Here is a 17,898-nt window from a genome sequence, read left to right on the forward strand (position 1 = left end):
AATGAGAGATGCTATTTTAATTTCACACTGCATATTTATTATACTGATAGCAGCTACAATAATATATCATGTACTCATCCCTTCATTAGTGTGTTTAGCAATTTTGTGTTGCACAGCTGTGTATGCATGAAGTTTATGCATCATGATCTATTAAGATATGAAATTCTTTGTAAGCACCGGTAATTTGTTTGCTTGTTTTCAAAAGGTTTGGTGTGGAACCTCCTGGGTTAATAAAGCTGGAGAAAGAGATTGAACAAGAGGAAATACTTTCAGCCCCTCTTCCGTCTCCTTCACCCTCTCCAACAAAGTCTCCAGGGAAAAAGAGCACAGGAAAACTGTTGGATGATGCTGTAAGTGTGCTTGGGCAAGCTTTTTATCATGAGATATCAACAAAAAAATAGACTAACATCTTCCTGACACATTCTGACATATACAGGATATAAGGGCCTGAGTTTGACATCTCACCGCATTTAGAGGTCCAACAATAAGATTTGCAAGCATCTACAATTAATATCACTTGTGACCACAATTATTTACAGTTTGGGGAATTTTAGTGGATAGTGGAAATCTGCAATTTGGCCCAGCTTTGCAGTGCTGAAGTTCTTACTGAGGGCCAGGTCTGGCTGTCATTATTTTTATTTTATTTTATTTTTTTGAACTAGTTGTTCGCTAAACTCTCAGTTGGTGTTTTGCCTGAGGAAGGACTGAGTCAGGACTGTGAGATTTGTCCGTTACTGACTTGTACATATTTCTAACAAAACATTTTTGAGTTATTTGAGCATCTTTTTATGCTCTAGTTCGGTATGTCTCTTATAGCATAAAACAAGTGCAAAATAGATTTTTCCTCACTATTACCAAGGAAAATAGTTGCTTTACAATTAATTAAGCTCTTTATACCATATTTCTCAGTTACACTCCACTAGAGGGTTCATTTTGAAACAGCTGGAATCAGCTGAAAGAGATATTTTGAAGCAATGAAGAGGTTAACTAGGAAATTACAAATATATTCTATAAAAAGAAACAGTTACTATAGTAACTGCTATATCACATGGTAGATGTACCACCTGGGAGTTGCAAAGCGCTTCTTGAAAAACCTTTGTGCCACTTTTGTGTTACAATGAGCAGATGGAATATAATGTTCATTCTTTTAATGAAAAATGTATTTTTACAATGTAAATAAGTTACATTTCACTTTTATATTTTGTGTCATCTTTAACTATGCAAATCCACTCATTGCTTTTCTAGGAGAATTGTGGAGAATGCGGGTATGTTTAGAATGGAAGAGGTGACTGTATATCTCAGGGGAACAGAGAAGAGAGTATGAAGGCTGTCTCCAGCCATCTTCTTTAATTTAAAAAGCAGTAGGGATAGGAAGGGTTGAATTTATTCAGTTAAATTCCTGATCCTCACTACCCCCAGACTCGCACACTATAAACTAATGGCAGCACTCATACAATCCAGACACAAAAAAATAAGACAGGGTTTCATTTTGCCCTCCACTTCCATATTTGATTTTTAAATTCCAGTCAATAATACTTCTATGCCCATCAGGCCAGTGAGGGTGTGGAGGCAGCAATGGCAAACACAGCAGTAAGGGCTCAATTATCCTCTGGTTTGTATCAGTTTTTACACTGGTATAAATTGATTGGCTTTGATTCTCCCCAATACTGAGCTGCTGTATGCTACTTACCCAGAACAAAGCAACCCTAAAGGTAGCAGACCTAGCTACTAGAGGCCTCCCCCTGCTCAGGTGAATCCTTGGCAGCATGGCAGCATATCATAACAGATCCTACACCACCTTTCTGCTGGCTTCTAGTATAAGGAGTGTCACCAGAGGGCATGGTTGGCATGTATCTATGTACTGACGATCCCTTCCTGTTAGACCCTGGGGGCCCAGGGGAAACTGATTTGGGGAGCATTTAGAGGATCACTCTGGTACACAGTCCCAAGTTCAGAGGACATATAAGTCCATATATACCTCTTGCACCACCTGCAACCTACATTCGATATGACCCATTGACTTCAGTAGAGTTACTCCTGATTTATGCGGATGGTAGAGGTCCAGAATATCTTAAGATTGGTTTGATATTCAACATCCCTGACCTAATACTCTTGATCTATGCCAGTGTGAATGAGAGGAGATTTTCCATTGGAGTCACTGGAATTATTCTGGTGTTAAAACAATTAAGTGACAAGAAAATCAATCCCAATGACCATTTTCAATGTGTTTATTGCCAAGTATAATTTCAAGCCATGAAGTAAATTTCATGACAATATTACTGCACATTTTTGAGAGAGGGAGGAATCGTTCTCAGCAATTATTCCCGAAAGGAATAGATGGTAACACTGGATCATTTTAGCAATAAGGTGGAAAGCCCTCAAATTAGGTGATAGAGCGTAAGTCAATTTTAAAAGTTCCTCTTCCTGCCCATCAGCTGAGAAGATCAATTACAGAAAAAATGATGTTAGTTAACTTGTTCGCTTTTTACATCTATCCATATCCGCAGTCACCTCCAACAAAAAGAACATTCCTTTGACATGTTAAAATTTTCCCTCAAGTATAAAGCCTAAATCCTAAAACCTCCTACTCTGTATAACAGATCTGTTCCTGTATTTTTGTCAGACAACAAAAATACCTAACAGAGCCCCAGTACATGACCCTGGCGTTTTTCCTGTTTAAGACAGTGTTACTCAAACTTTCATCAGTAAGCTTTTCTAACAGCTTTCTTTCTGTTCTCAGTCTCTTTTTATGGGGCCTTAGTTTACAAACTGGATCTGAAAAGGTCTGTTGAGTGTTACGTGAAGAGGACAAAACCTTTGAAAAGTGCCTCCTGCATTTTGTTTCATTTGACATCAATACATTAGGTCAGCTTTCATCCAAGAGAAAGACAGTATGTGGAAATGATTGCCTTCATGCACTTGTCAGTGTTGTTTCTTAGCGGAAGTGCTATTTGAATGTCAAATTAGAGTTCACTCAACCAGATCTGCTCTTTGACATTGATGGTTGTGCTACTTTAAGATCACCTAAAAGTTCAGAATATACATCTACTAAATATTAATGTCACTGGTTTCACATTCAAAGCTGAATTCTCAGTTGGAGCTGAAGTTTGGCTGATGTAAATGAGGAGTGGGACAAAAGTAGCTTTCAACAGCCCTTGTTCATCCCTGATCCCTGGGCTTTGGGGTCCATTTTTTACACCAGTAACTTAGAGAAGCCTCAAGGCAACTCTAAATTACACCTGGCTATAACAACCCCCAATTGGCTAATGCAACAGCAGGCAATCATGAGAGAACAGCAGCACATCATCTACCTCAGCCATGTCCCTGCACTGGTGAACATCTCAGAGCTGAGAATAGGGGGAACATAAATGGCACCTTTCTCCCTGCAGCTCTTCTGAATGGCACTGAGTTTAGCTTGGGTCCTGGCTCATGACCAGGGCATAGTGTTTTACCCAGGTGTAAATGGCTATGCAAGGGGACGATAGTAGGAAGTCAGGTCCTCTATCGTTAAGCTAAAGTAGTGTTAATTTTATTAGTAGAGAAGCCCTGCTGGAGAAACAGCCTCCTTTTTGTGTATCAGATATACTCAGGACTCCAATACCTGGACTTCCTTTACTTTTCATCTGAGAATTGTAGGTGGATTAAATTGTAAATCTACCCACTAAAAATCAGTAGAGTTCAATTCCATTCACATATCATCAACCTCAGATTGACAAACTTTGGGCTAAGTTCATCACTCAGTTATATAGTGCAATTCCATGGCAAACTGAGTGTCTGAGAGCATCACTGGCTTCTACTTTATTTTTCCACACCTGGGAATTCCCTTTTGACTTGGGAATCCTCACAACCTTGGATTTCACAGATGCTTTAAAAAACTGCTAGTGTATTTATTTTTCATTTTAATATTTTTAATACGTAAGAATATAGGTTTGTTTAATGTTATCATTTTATGTAATTGAAAATACAGGTAGATTTCAAGAAGAAATTATGGCTCAGTCCTTGGGCCCATCTGAACTCTGCCCATGACCCAAAGGAAGGACACATCATCTATATTATCATTACTGATGCAAAGGATCCTTCTGCAGATATTTTAAGATCTATAGGGTCTTTCTTGTGAGTCCCCAAGCTATGCCAGAAACTCTGCAGAGCAAGAGAAAAAAGTGGCCCTGAAAAAGCTGTGATCACCGATTTTTTTTCCCCACCTTTCACATGGCTTAATGTAAGAGGAGAGCCTGTGGTCCTAATATCTGAATGCTATATGAGGTTTATTACTATTTGATTCAAGGCTTTACATGTATCAGACGTGCCAAATCCTGAAGTCTTCATTCAGTTTTTACTCATTCTTAATTCAGCAAAAAACCCATTGAATGCACTGGGATTGTTCCCTATGGACCACATAGAAATGTAATATAGATTTCATGATTTTGCCCATTAGTAGCAATGATGGTATTGAAATCAGTGTCTTAAAAAGCCACTCAGTGCCGTACTATTAAAAACATTAGAGTTGAGAGAAAAAAGAAGTAAGACAATTTCAGCAATAGTGCCTTAATTAAAAGCCTGAAGAGGTGTTAGGAAGAAGTCATTTGTCATGATGACAGAGAATAAATCAAAGGCATGACATTATGTTAACTGCCCTTTTGAACAGTTTGCTGCAGATACACTCTATGAAAGAGATACAAAAATAACTTGTTTTTCAGGTCAAACACATTTCTGAAGATCCTCCTTGTAAATGCCCCAATAAATTTTGTGTGGAGCGTCTTTCACAAGGACGGTACAGAGTTGGAGAGAAGATCCTCTTTATTAGGGTAAGAAGTTTTCATTTTTCATGTTCTGCAATGTCCCTTTTGGAGATCACTGATATCTGACAGCAACATTTTTTAATGCTTGGGCTGCTTCTTTCCAGGTTAAAATGGCACCACTGGTTAATGAGAGAAAATATTTTATTTCTGACAAGTACAGATTCTCATCCACAGCACAATTGGGGAGATATAGTCCCGGGGAGGGAGGAGGGATAGTTAGGTCAAAGAATTAACAATGTGGTAGATCCTCCTACTTCTAGGTCATTGATTCCATGGTAGCCATGATAAATGATGACTAAAATTCTTCACAAATAGAGATGATGGTTTCTTATTTCCTGTTGGAATAGTATTTTTGTCAAAAAAGCCATCGTCCCACTTTGTGTTAATCGGTACCCTTCTCGTCAGTCTCAGGAGAGAGGTCAAAGACTGAATGAGAGTCTAAATTACTCTCCCATCCCTCCATCCCGTGGTTGGCATACATTGGTAGGGTAGCATGGGCAAAATTTCACTACTACAGGCACCTTTCACAGGTACTACATTAACTCACGTATGGCAGAATTGTATTGGTAATACACATAGAATTTCTATCTGGTTGAGCTGCTCCCAAAAGGCACCATTTTGCATTCATTCTGAAATCTTAATCTTTTGTATATTTGCTTATTTTAGTAATTTGAAAATACCCAAATTATTGATTTTATATAGGCCAAGATCCAGTCTGTCATTATGTCCCCCCCTGCAACATACGTTTGTGCTAGACCCAAGTAGTAGCCAGACAAAATTGCAACTCCTCTTCTCATTGGAGCAAATGGATTGTGCTGTCTCTACTCCACCAGGGGTACATGGCTCTGCTCTTGCACAACTGGGGGTTTAGGACCTGATCCAAAATCAGTAGAAGTCAGTGAGAGTCTTTTTAGCCAAATGAAGTCAATGGGAATCTTAGCTTTTTAACCTAATCTAATATTTACTCCCTCACATTCTCAGTCCTTCATTCCTTGAGGTCCCAGTTCAGCAAAACACTAAAGGATATGCTTAACCCTAAGAAGATTCTTAAGTCCCATTGAAGTCAAGTGCATACTTAAGGGCTTTGCTAAACTGGAATGGACTTAAGCATGTGATTAAAGTTAAGCACATATTGAAGTGCATTGCTGATTAGGAGCCTGAAAAGCCTTAATTAATTCAGAAGGAGTTCTGAGTCTACAAGAAATGAAAGATTGGGCTACAATATGGACTGTGCAAAGGAAGTTTAATGTGATAAAGAAAGGAATTTATGTTTTATTGCCTATGAAACTTCCTTTTAATGCTACAGTATTTTTAGGGCACTAAAACAATTACTTTTTAATCACTTTGTGCAAAAGTTAATGTTAATCAACCAAAGGCCATAGCTGTGCATTTATGCACATAATGTATGGGGTTTTATAATTCACATTTCTAGTTTAATTTTTGTCCTCTATTACATTTCACAGTATCAAGTTTCACAAGTCACTGTTGTTCCCATTAAAAACACATTTTTAACAGTGGAAAACGAGTAACTGTAATTTTTCAGCTGTACTTTTAAAGTAGCCTGGTATAAAACTGGTGCTTTTTAGCTAGCTTGCAGTTTTGATTTCTTCCTTTATTTTTAGTCTTAAATCACAAATCTTAAACCATTCTTAACCTTCTCTTTTTGATAAACTGTAAGTTTTCCTTCCAAAATTTTGTGTCACAAATTCCCCACTGCTGGCTTCTCTGTTATACAATTCGTTCCAAGTCAGTTTTCCATTCCAAGTGTGCAAACAAAACACCCCTTTCATATCACGCTTCTGCATTCCAGGTAGAATTGTGCCAAAAAAATCTAACGGTGATATGGATTAGACATCAAACTGCAGTATTAGAGCTAGATCCTGCTCTATTAATGTCATTGGAAAATTTGCCATTGACTTCAATGGAAGTAGGCTTGATCATAGTTAGTGTGCTTCAAAAATAAAGTATGTTATAGTTTGGTTGCACTAGAATCTGTCTCATTATGGTGCATTCTACTGGGTTATAGTAATTCTTCACCAGCTTGTTTTAACCCTTCAAGCTATGGATTTTTCACATATACATAAATACATGTATTAGGCTTTTCTTTTGGACCCTTTAGAAACTTTCTTACATATAGTAGACATGCAGGTAGAGAGATGCTTAACTGACATTTAATTTCACTGGCCATTTGGCATCATCTCCTGATGTTGCTGGGGATAACTTTTCCTTCTGTCCCATCTGTTCCATTTATGACATAGGTTGTTTCCCTGGACACTGCCATCAACTTGCATACAAAGTAACTGGCTAAAGGATTTGGATGAAATTTCTAGATTAGTTTGGTTCAGCAACAATGTTATCTGGATTTATGGCTCTTCAATTAGAGCCAAGTGGAAGAAATTCCACTGACTTCAATGGGACAAGGGTTAGGGTCTTATATGGTGAAAATGTTTACTGATGGCTTGGCTTCTGGACTGGAGTCTGTGGCTCTGGGGCAGCCCACCTCAGAGCAGGGACCTCAAGGCTTTCCCTTTTGTGGACAAAATCAAACTTTGAAATACTGAAATCCTCTGCAGACCAGAACTACCTTTTTGCGCATAGTGGAGAGCTGCTCTGCTGGCCTTAATTTCTGCTGTGGAGATGCCTGAAGTTATAGAATATAACTCTTAACTGGCTGTTTGTTCTGCTCTGCCATCCTGGATCTAACTTTTCACTGATTTACATCAGATACTATGGTAACATTTTCAAAAGCAGTTAAGTGACTTAAGAAATTCAATGGGAGTTAGGCACTAAGTCACTTAGGTGTTTTCATAAATTCCACTAGGTGCCTATCTGCATCTTTAGACACCAGAATACCTTTGTAAATCTGGCCCTCACTGCCCAAGTCCCTTTAAAAAATGGGACTTAGGCTTCTAAGTCACTTAAGCACTTTTGAAAATTTTACCCACAGGCTAAAGTTCACCTTGGCTACACTGTCAATTCACAGCGCTGCACTTGCTGCAGTCAGGGGTGTGAAAAAACACCCCCTCTGAGCGCAGCGAGTGCAGCGCTGTAAAGCGCCAGTGTAATCAGCGCCTGCAGCGCTGCACACTCGCTCGCAGCTCTGCAAGCTATTCCCCTCGGAGAGGTGGAGTACTTGCAGTGCTGCGAGAGAGCTTCGCAGCGTTGGCGGCGTGACTACACACGTGCTTCACAGCGCTGCCGCGGCAGCGCTGTGAATCCGCAAGTGTAGCCATGGCCTATGTGTACCTCTACTTGTCACTTTTGCCTGCCCACTTTTAGATGTCACCCACCTCCAGGGGCACCTAGATATCATTGTGTGTGAAGCTTGTGAAGTAAGAAGATAGGCTATGTCTATACTTAGGGTGGTGTATAGAGTTCAGGAACTACATGTGAAAGGCAGACTGCATCCACACTTGTCACTGCAGTGTGTAGTTATACACTGTAGTGAAAGGTTGGGCAGGGGGGAAAGGCTTTGGCAGGGGAAACAGTGGGACATTACACTGCTAAAAATAGTAGTGTAGACATGAGAAATATTTATTTGGCATTTAGTGGCATTTACATGTGATATGTGGGCTGTGTAGGGTATCTACTCTGCTTGCTTAACCCATACCTCACAGTTCACACTGGTATTTATAGCCATGCTAGCTGGGAGGGTAGTGTCTGTATTCTATAGTCCACCATATATGTAGATGTAACCATAGCTCATGTCTGAGAACTTATATAGCACTTTGGTTTAATGGTTCTACTATTATTGCTTGGTCATGGCATAATTACATTATGGCCACATTAATACCTTTTTGTTCATTATAAATACAATTATATTGTAACTACAGTAGATGAGTTAATGATTATGGGACAATAAAAAGAAAATGCTAATGGGTATTTAATGCAGTTATCCCTCTGCAATAAATTCCTCTTCCATTCTGGATCCACAACTTTTTTAACGGACAAATTAAGAATACTTCCCTTATTTTGTTTCTGTAAGGATTTATGCTGCTATTTTTAAAGCAAGTTACAACCCCACCAATAAAAAACAAACCTAGCAGAACACAATCGTCATGTGCAATTTACCCAAAATTAATATTTGTCAGCCTGGAATATTTGTCACAGAAAATATTTTTTCTCTTTGAAATAAAAAAGAAAATAAAAATACAACGAACCCAATCCTTCACATGAATAATCTTCTCTCAAGTGAGTTGTTTCACTGAAACAAACAGGACTACTTTCCTCAGTGAATTACTCTCAGGAGTAAGGATTATAGGATCAGGCATCAAATATGGGGTTTTTTTTGGTATTCAGCAGAGTGTATTTACATGTGATATAAAAAGAGAGCAAAATGTGTAACAATATTAAACCATAATGGAAATCTTTATTTAACAGTATGACAAGGACCTGTCTGACAATATAGTATAGCTAAGGTTCGTTTCCCCTTTCCAGTTTCCTTGAGATTGGGAATTAACAGATTGGATTTCAGACCCTGCTTAAAATGAGCCTGCCTTCCATGAAGTGAACATGAAAGCTTAAACACTGAAAACACTTTTATTTTAAATAGGAATTGCATCTTCTCTTTATTTTGTTCTTTCCTTAATTCACTTATATGGTGTTTGCCTGCTAGGCCAGAATAGATAACTGTAAAGGCTGTTAAATGCTGGTAACAGAAGCTGTGTTTTATAATAATGCATGCTAATTAGTTGAATTAAAAGAAATGATGGTATCCTATTTAATAATGTATAAATCTTATCCTTTGGTTTAGAGTTAACACTCCCACATGCATATACCAAGTACAGGAAACCACTGGCACATTAGCTCTTGGACTAGATGGAGTAGATGACCTATTAAGGTTCCTTCCAGCCTTACATTTCTATGATTTTGCTCATTGTGTCCCTTTCCCACCATTGTGTCACTAAGTGTTTTTGTGAAACTCAACTACTCCTTAATAGCCTCAATCCTTCAGCTATAGTATTTAAACTAGCAAAACATTTTTTAAAAAAATAAATGGAATAATGAGATTATAACAGAAACATGATGAAAATTTTAAAATGTCACTAAAAGAAACCTTTTATAACTTGCCTTTTTAGATTTTGTTAGCATTAGTTCGTTCAGGCCTGAGGTACTAAACCCCTCAATTTCCATTGAGGACAGTGACACTTCAGAGTGCTCATCTCCTCATAGAAAGTACAGTAGAATCTCAGAGTTACAAACACCTCGGGAATGGATGTCGTAACTCTGAACAAAATGTTATGATTGTTTTTTCAAAAGTTTACAACTGAACATTGACTTCACACAGCTTTGAAACTTTACTGTGCAGAAGGAAAATGCTGCTTTCCCTTCATTTTTTTAGCAGTTTACTTTTAACAAAGTACTGTACTGTATTTGCTTTTTTGTGTGTCTCTCCTGTTGCCTGACTGCATACTTCTGGTTCCAAATGAGGAGTGTGGTTGACTGGTCAGTTCATAACTCTGGTGTTCATAACTCTGAGGTTCTACTTTACTAAACAGATCTTTAATCTAGTGGAGAAAGGCATAACAAGAATGAATGGCTGGAAGGTAAAGTCAGATAAATTAAAATTAGTAAGGCATAGATTTTTAACGGTGAAGGTGGTATAACCATGTGAACAAACTATCAACAGAAATGAATTCTACATCTCTTGAAGTCTTCAAATCAAGATGCTCTTCTTGAAGATATATTTTAGTCAAACACAAGTTCTTGGGCTCAAAACAGGGGTAACTGGGTGGCATTCTATGGCCTGTGTTATATAGGAAGTCAGACTAGATCAGTGGTTTCCAAACTTCAGTGGTTTTCAAACTTTTTTTCTGGGAACCCAGTTGAAGAAAATTGTTGATGCCTGCTACCCGACGGAGCTGGGAAAGAGAGGTTTGAGGTGTGGGAGGGAGCTCAGGGCTGGGACAGGGTGTTGGGGTGCAGGAGGGGGTCAGGGCTCTGGGCTAGGGGTGTGGGCTCTGGGGTGGGCCGGGGATGAGGGGTTTGGGTTGAAGGACGGGCTCCAGGTTTGGAGGGGCTCAGGGCTGTGACAGGGGGTTGGGGCGTGGGAGAGGGTCAGGACTGTGGGTTGGGGATGCAGGCTATGGGGGGGTCTGGAGATGAGGGGCTTGGGGTACAGGAGAGGGCTCTGGGTTGGGGGGGGCTTAGGGCTAGAGCAAGTGGTTGGGGTGTGGGAAGGGATCAGGACTCTGGGCTGTGGGTGCAGGCTCTGGGGTGGGGCCAGGGATGAGGGGTTTGGGGTGCATGAAGGGGTTTGGGGTTTGGGAGGCTCAGGGTTGGGGTAGGGGATTGGGGTGAGGGGTTGGGGCATGGACTTACCTCTGGCGGATCCTGGTTAGCGGCACAGCCGGGGTGCAGAGGCATGCTTCCCACCTGTCCTGGCATCGCGGACCGCGCTGCACCTGAAGCGGCCAGCAGCAGGTCTCGTTCCTAGGCAGAGGTGAGCAAGTAGCTGCGTGCAGCTTTCGCCCACAGGCACCCCCCCCAAGCTCCCATTGACCAGTTCCCGGCCAATGGGAGTGTGGAGCTGGTGCTCGGGGCGGGGGCAGTGCGTGAAACCCTGTGGCCCCCCTGCCTAGAAGCCAAACCCACTTCTGGCCGCTTCTGGGGTGCAGCGCGGTGTCGGAGCAGGTAGGCACTAGCCTGTCTTAGCTGGGCAGCATCGCTAACAGGACTTTTAATGTCCCAGTCGGCAGTGCAGACCAGAGTGACCCAGTGCCTTACATGCTGCGACCCAGTACTGGGTCACAACCCTAACTTTGAAAAATGCTGGACTAGATGATCTAATGGTCCCTTCTGGCCTTAAAGTATATGAATCTAGTAAAGATGCTCCATATTTTGGAGGATCATCCCCTGTAAACCAAACGATGAGTAATACATACTCTCTCATATACAATCACATTTTTATTGTCTGTGTGCTTTTTTAATACTTACAGTCTTCAGTATTCTGTTCTAGTAGTAATACCAAAGGATTCATCTACAACTAACTCAATGTATAAACCCATGCATGGAACATCACTGTAGTTTGGTTGCTATGGAAACAGAGCCTGGGCATTTTCTTTTGGGATTTACTAGGGAAGGGGGCACCGATATATCTCTGTGTGTGCATATAATTAGTCTCTAAACAGTAATCTAGTATACACTACTGCCCCTTCATGGAGAGAAGAATGTGTTGTTTTATAAAAACATACAGATTTACATCCACCCAGGGAAATCATCACAGAATTAACCATGGGAAATAAGATAATATGGACATTATTTTTTTTGCGAGGGGGGGGGGCGCATTTTAGAAGCACAAATGATGCTGAAACTGCCATGATCCCAAACGTTTTGTGCTACCATTCAGACCCAGAGATTCATACACAGCTATACTCACAGTTTTTCCATTATGTGCTTATTATGCCTGGATTTGCTTCCAACCTATCTTTGGTTGTTCTAACTTTCCTTCTTACCCTCAGCACCACAGCAGCTGTTCTCCCTCTCCTGAGCCCTACAGCCTCATCTTCTAAATTCTATACCCTCTTATTTGCCACTTCCTCTGTTGCTATGCCTGTGACCCATAACCTCATCCTGGGGACTTCATCTATGGCTGACCTTCTTCCAGCTTCTCAGCAAAGGTATCATGTCAAAAAAAAGTGGGGATCAGGGGAAGGGGAGACTTTTTTTTGTTTTAATAGCATTGTTTGTTCCTCTGAACTAATACAGTTCATCCATTTTTTGTTTGAGGTTAGGGAACCACCTCAATGTAAAGAGTTGAGAGGACACCTGGGAAGAAGAGACCATTTTCCCATATAAGGATTTTGGAAGTAAATTTTAAAGATTTATGTTGGCCCTTAAGAGAGTAGCATCGGGCAGATAAAGCCTCTCGTGAGGGCTTAGACATGTCCACTAACATCTTTAAAAACACAGACCTTGATTCTCCAATCCAATTAAACTCCCTTTCCTAATGGGTGTTAGAATTCTGTTAGCTTTTTTTTGACTGCCATTGCACACTGAGCAGATGTTTTCAGAGAACTATCCACAATGACTCCAAGATCTTTTTCTTGAGTGGTAGCAGCTAATTTAGACCCCATCATTTTATATGTGTAGTTGGGATTATGTTTTCCAGTGTGCATTATTTTGCTTTTATCAACGTTGAATTTCCGCTGCTGTTTCGTTGCCCAGTTGCCCAGTCACCCAGCTTTGTGAATGCCTTTGTAACTCATCACAGTCAGCGTCACACTTAACTATCTTGAGTAATTTTGTATCATCTATGAATTCTGCCCCCTCACTGTTTATCCCTTTTTCCAGATCATTTATGAGTATATGGAATAACATTGGTTCCAGTATTGATCCTTGGAGGACCCTACTATTTACCCCTTTCCACTATGAAAACTGTGGATATTTCCTATCTTGTAACCAGTCACTGACCCAGGACAGGACCTTCCCTCTTATCTCATGACTGCATACTTTGCTTAAAAGCCTTTGGTGAGGGACCTCCTCAAAGGCCTTCTAAAAGTCCAAGTACACTATATCCTCTGAATCACCCTTGTCCACATGTTCACTGACACCCTCATAGATTGCTGAGGCATGATTTCCCTTTATAAAAGCCATGTTGACTCTTCCCCAACATATTGTGTTTATCTATGCGTCTGATAGTTCTGTTCTTTACTATAGTTTCAGCCAATTTGCCTGGTACTAAATTTAGGTTTACCAATCTGTAATTGCCAGGATCACCATGGGAGCCTTTTTAAAAAATCAGTATTACAGGGTGTTCTCCTTTAAGAACTGCAGTGGAGTTCTCTGGAAAAGTTTATGTTAGTATAATTGGAAGTATCCATGGAAAATAGGGAATTTTCTTAGGTTCAGGGATACCATTTTGCTACGATTTTGCCGCCCAAAGCAAAAACAATTTTGCCCCCCCCCCTTATTTAATTACCCCACCCCTGGCCCCGCCTCAACTCTGCCCCTTCCCCAAATCCCCAGCCCTGCCTCCTCCCCCCAGGCTCTCAAGCCTAGGAGGGAGGGGGAGAAGCGGCACCGCGCCGCGGCCACTCGGAATCTCCCCCTCCCTCCCAGGTTTGAGAGCCTGGGAGGGAGGGGGAGACCCCGAGCCGCCGCGGCGCGCGAATCAGCTGTTTCGCGCACCGTGGCAGCAGTAGCGGAGGTGAGCTAGGGCGGCCGGGGCACATTTTTAGGGGCGGCATTCTGGCGCCGGCCATGCCGCCCCTAAAAATGTGCCGCCCCAAGCACCAGCTTGTTTTGCTGGTGCCTAGAGCCGGCCCTGATAATATGCCAGGAGTAACTGGAAATTCATTAAGTCTTATTGTAGAAACACATTTTGCTTTAGGGATGAGACAGTAAATGCTTTCCACAGTTTGGAATTACTAACCCTGAGTGTTAGAAGTGGGAACGCAGCTACCCATTGGAGTCATGTTTTAAGAATGGAAAACGTTGCACTTTGGATTTTCCTTCCTAAGCAATTGGTGAGGTGTAGCATAGTGTGGACAGAATTCAAATCAATCAAAGAAGAAACCTTTGTTTTATAGGCTTAATGGTGAAATGTCCTTATGGAGTAAGTGAAGTTGATCTTTAGGCAACTGCTACATTGTGGTAACTTTTACCATTTGCATGATTGTGTAAGTTATGGTTTTTGGTGCATAAATGTACTACTAGGGGGTTACTTTCATGCTGTAAACATAAATGACATTATTATTCTACAGCTGAGAGAAATTATTGACACCAGCAGAAGACTCATTTATTTCTACAGCAAACATGCCTCTGTGCGGTAGAAGCAATTCTCATTACACATTCAGGACTCATGCATAAAGATATTGTTTAACTGCAATCTCGATAGATTTATGGTCATGTTCTGGTTTTGAATGTTCTTAAAATGACACATAGTTTATAGTGGGATTTCCAGGGAGACTTAAAAGCTTTACATTTTAACATGAGAATACTATTACTGTGTAATTAGAGTTGAATTGGCCAGTGGTTTGGCAATACAGTGTATAGGATTTAGATTGTTTGTGATGTGTGACATGGTCTTTCTGCTGCTGAAATAAAAGGAACACATACAAATGCATTTTTTAGGGTTTTTGTTTTACTTTGCCATTCCTTACAATACTTTTACAAACTCAAGAATAAATTTTCTTCCCTTACTGAAACCTTTTCCATTTTGAAGTTATTCATTTTTTTTGTTTTTTCTCCCCTTGCTTGCAAATCATGCTGGTCTTATTCATACAAATAACACTATTGACTTCAATGGGACAAGACATTGCATTAGAGCCAGAAGTGCTAGAGCACTCCAGTGAAATACAGCCTTGTCATTTCTTTGGGGCAGAAATCATCAGACCAAATTCAGCTCTCCAATATCAATCTGGAATAATTCCGCTGAAAGCAGCGGAGTTACTCCAGTTTACATTGGTACAAATGAGGGTTTAAGGCATTAATGAGTCTACTTTCCTAAGCACTGTTTATATTTACAGGGCTTTATAAGGGCCAACATCTGATGGCCTTACTTACACCAAATAGTGTGTTATACTACAAGTAGACTCATTCAATCCAGTTGTACTAATTGCAGAGTAACACACTACTCGCCATGAATAAAGGCATCAGAATCTGTATTTGTTTAACAATGAGTTTGTGCTGCTTCGTGTCCTCTTCTGACTCTGAACAGCAGCAAACTATCAAACCCGGTTCCCAGAGTGTCCTAACTTTGAGCCAAATCCTGCTCAGGACATTCAGGAATGGGCGGTGTTTTCCATGGAGATAGTTTGGATTTACACATCTAAGAACATTCCAAGTTGTGCTCCTGGACTATATGTATCTGAGGGCAATCTTTTAAAATGTCTCCTCATCTCAGAGAGAGAGGTTTTTTTTTTTTTTTAAAGAAACAAAACAAAAACCAAGTTACACTATTGAAAATCTTAACGATCTTCGTTAGGTTACAGAAATGCGAAGGAGGAGCACTTTTTAAGCATATAACATCTGAGGAGAGATGATCAAGAGCACAAAGCGCAGTCAGGTGCCCAATTCCTATTGAAAGCCAATGGTAGCTGGGTTCCTAACTCCTGCTCGTGCCTTTGGAAGTCTCCCTTTGCGTATTCCATTTTGCCAAATTAATTGCACTTCATGAATAAGATTTGATCCACACTATGTATGGGAGACTGAACCCCACCTCTCTGAGGTTATAGTTGTATGAAAGAATCCCCAAACTGATGAACTGAGCTACTAAACACCCTGTGCAATGGGCGTCCATTGTTATTTACATTGTCTTTTAGATTACCAAAAAAATCACTTTTAAATGTTTAACTTTTACCATGGCAATTATGGCATTTTGTGGGCTTATGGGTTTATGGTCTAACATGCTAAAATACCTCAGCACCTTCCACAGTAATAATTGCAAAGGATGTGAATGAGTCTGTTCATTTTTAAAAAATTATGTACCAGAAGTAAAGATTTCTGGCGTTGAATGGGTAAAAAAATGAGACATTCATAAATAATATAGTGTGTCCTTGAATTATTGATTAATTTGCTTGGGAATGAAAGACATATCCTGTGAAACATCATGGTGATTGTAAATTCAGTATGCATCTCCCTTGTGCTAAATTGTGTAGGATATGTTGAACAATGCTTTTGTAAGTACAACTTTCTTGAGATTATATTAAGTTGATGAAGCTCAATAGCATAGTTATGTGAAAAATTACTATGAATATTACTAATTCTTAATGTTTGTAGTGTGCTTGATAGTTAAAACACTTTGCAACCTTGAAGTAATTTTCACAACACCATTGCCAGGTACAGTAGGCAGGAGGGAAACTGTTATAGCTGTCACTTTACAGATGGGGAAACGCCGGAAATGAGGTTGTGGCCCAGTTTTTAAAAAGTTTATGCTTGTGTACAATCCCCAAGGCAGAAACATAGCATGTGCACATGCACAGCTCAAATGTTGTGTGTGCAACTCAAGAGCAAGATATATGCACAATTAAATATGAGGCTTTAAATGACAACACAGAATGTCACTGGCAGAGTCAGAACTCAAACTCAACAATTTGTGTGTCTTAGTCCCTGTTTTAAATTACTAAACAATTCTTAGCCCCATTAAACGAGATAAAAATAATTAAATTGATGTTCCAGTCTTTCTAACTGAAACAAGTGGCTAAATGCGCCCCTTTGTTACTCCTCTGGCTTCACGGAAGTTACTCCGATGATAAATTTGGTTCAATGAGTTTTGGTGACTTAAGGCCTGAGTAGATGGCCTTGGGGTTAAGACAGTGGACTGAGATTTAGGAAATCTGAGTTCAGTTCTTGGCTCTACCACAGATTTCCTGTATGACATTGGACAACTCACTTAAACACTTTGAATGGGATTCGCAAAGGGGATTTTAGGTGCCTAAGCCCAAAACTTAGATTCTCAAACCCCCTGCTCAGCTGCCACCCAACACACCTACATTTCTGCCAATCATGTACACAACCACCTCATTTCTGACACCACTGAGCAGCTTGGAGCCTAACTCGCACGTAAGCCCCAGTGGGATTCACAAACTAGGCATTCACTCAACTATCTTGCATATAGGGCTGGATCTGTAGATAGGCTCCAAGGCAGTGGTTCTCAACCTGTGGTACGGGGACTATGTCTAAGGAGTCCATGAAAGACACAGCCTGAAAACTGACTGAACAGAATTCAACTATATATATATATACACATACACAGATAGTATATTTTCAAAGGGGTCCACACCTCCATTCAATATTTTTAGGGGTCTGCAAATGGAAAAAGATTGAGAACCACTGCTTTAAGGTAGCCTCTGAGCATGTCTATAGCATTGGGCCCTGCACAAACTACAGGGATGCAGCCACCTATCCCCCATCCATCACCCAAAATTATTCAATAGCCCAGTGGTTTTAAAACACTCATCCAGGGTATGGGTGACAGAGGTTCAAATCCTCTCTCTGCCAGATGTGAAGCAGGGATTTGGGTTTCTTACCTCCCAGGTGAGTGCCCTAACCACTGAGCTGTGAGTATTCTGGAATAGGTATATTTCAGTCTCTCCTGTTGAAGTTGATCCTGTGGTATTTTTGTTTAGTTTTGTTTGTTAACACAAAACCTTAACTA

General features: G+C 40.4%; 1 protein-coding gene across 6 annotated transcripts in view; it reads left to right on the plus strand.

Moving 5' to 3' along the window:
- The window catches only part of GAS2 (growth arrest specific 2), a 135,975-nt gene that overhangs the window by 82,606 nt on the left and 35,471 nt on the right, over positions 1 to 17,898 (plus strand). For all 6 annotated transcript variants that reach the window (XM_034769820.1, XM_034769817.1, XM_034769818.1 and 3 more), the window contains 2 exons: positions 206 to 350; positions 4,698 to 4,805. In XM_034769820.1, coding sequence (XP_034625711.1) covers positions 206 to 350; positions 4,698 to 4,805 — 253 coding nt within the window. The remainder of the gene's footprint in view (positions 1 to 205; positions 351 to 4,697; positions 4,806 to 17,898) is intronic.

This window comes from Trachemys scripta, chromosome 4 (genome assembly GCF_013100865.1).
Source record: "Trachemys scripta elegans isolate TJP31775 chromosome 4, CAS_Tse_1.0, whole genome shotgun sequence".
Lineage (NCBI taxonomy): Eukaryota > Metazoa > Chordata > Testudines > Emydidae > Trachemys > Trachemys scripta.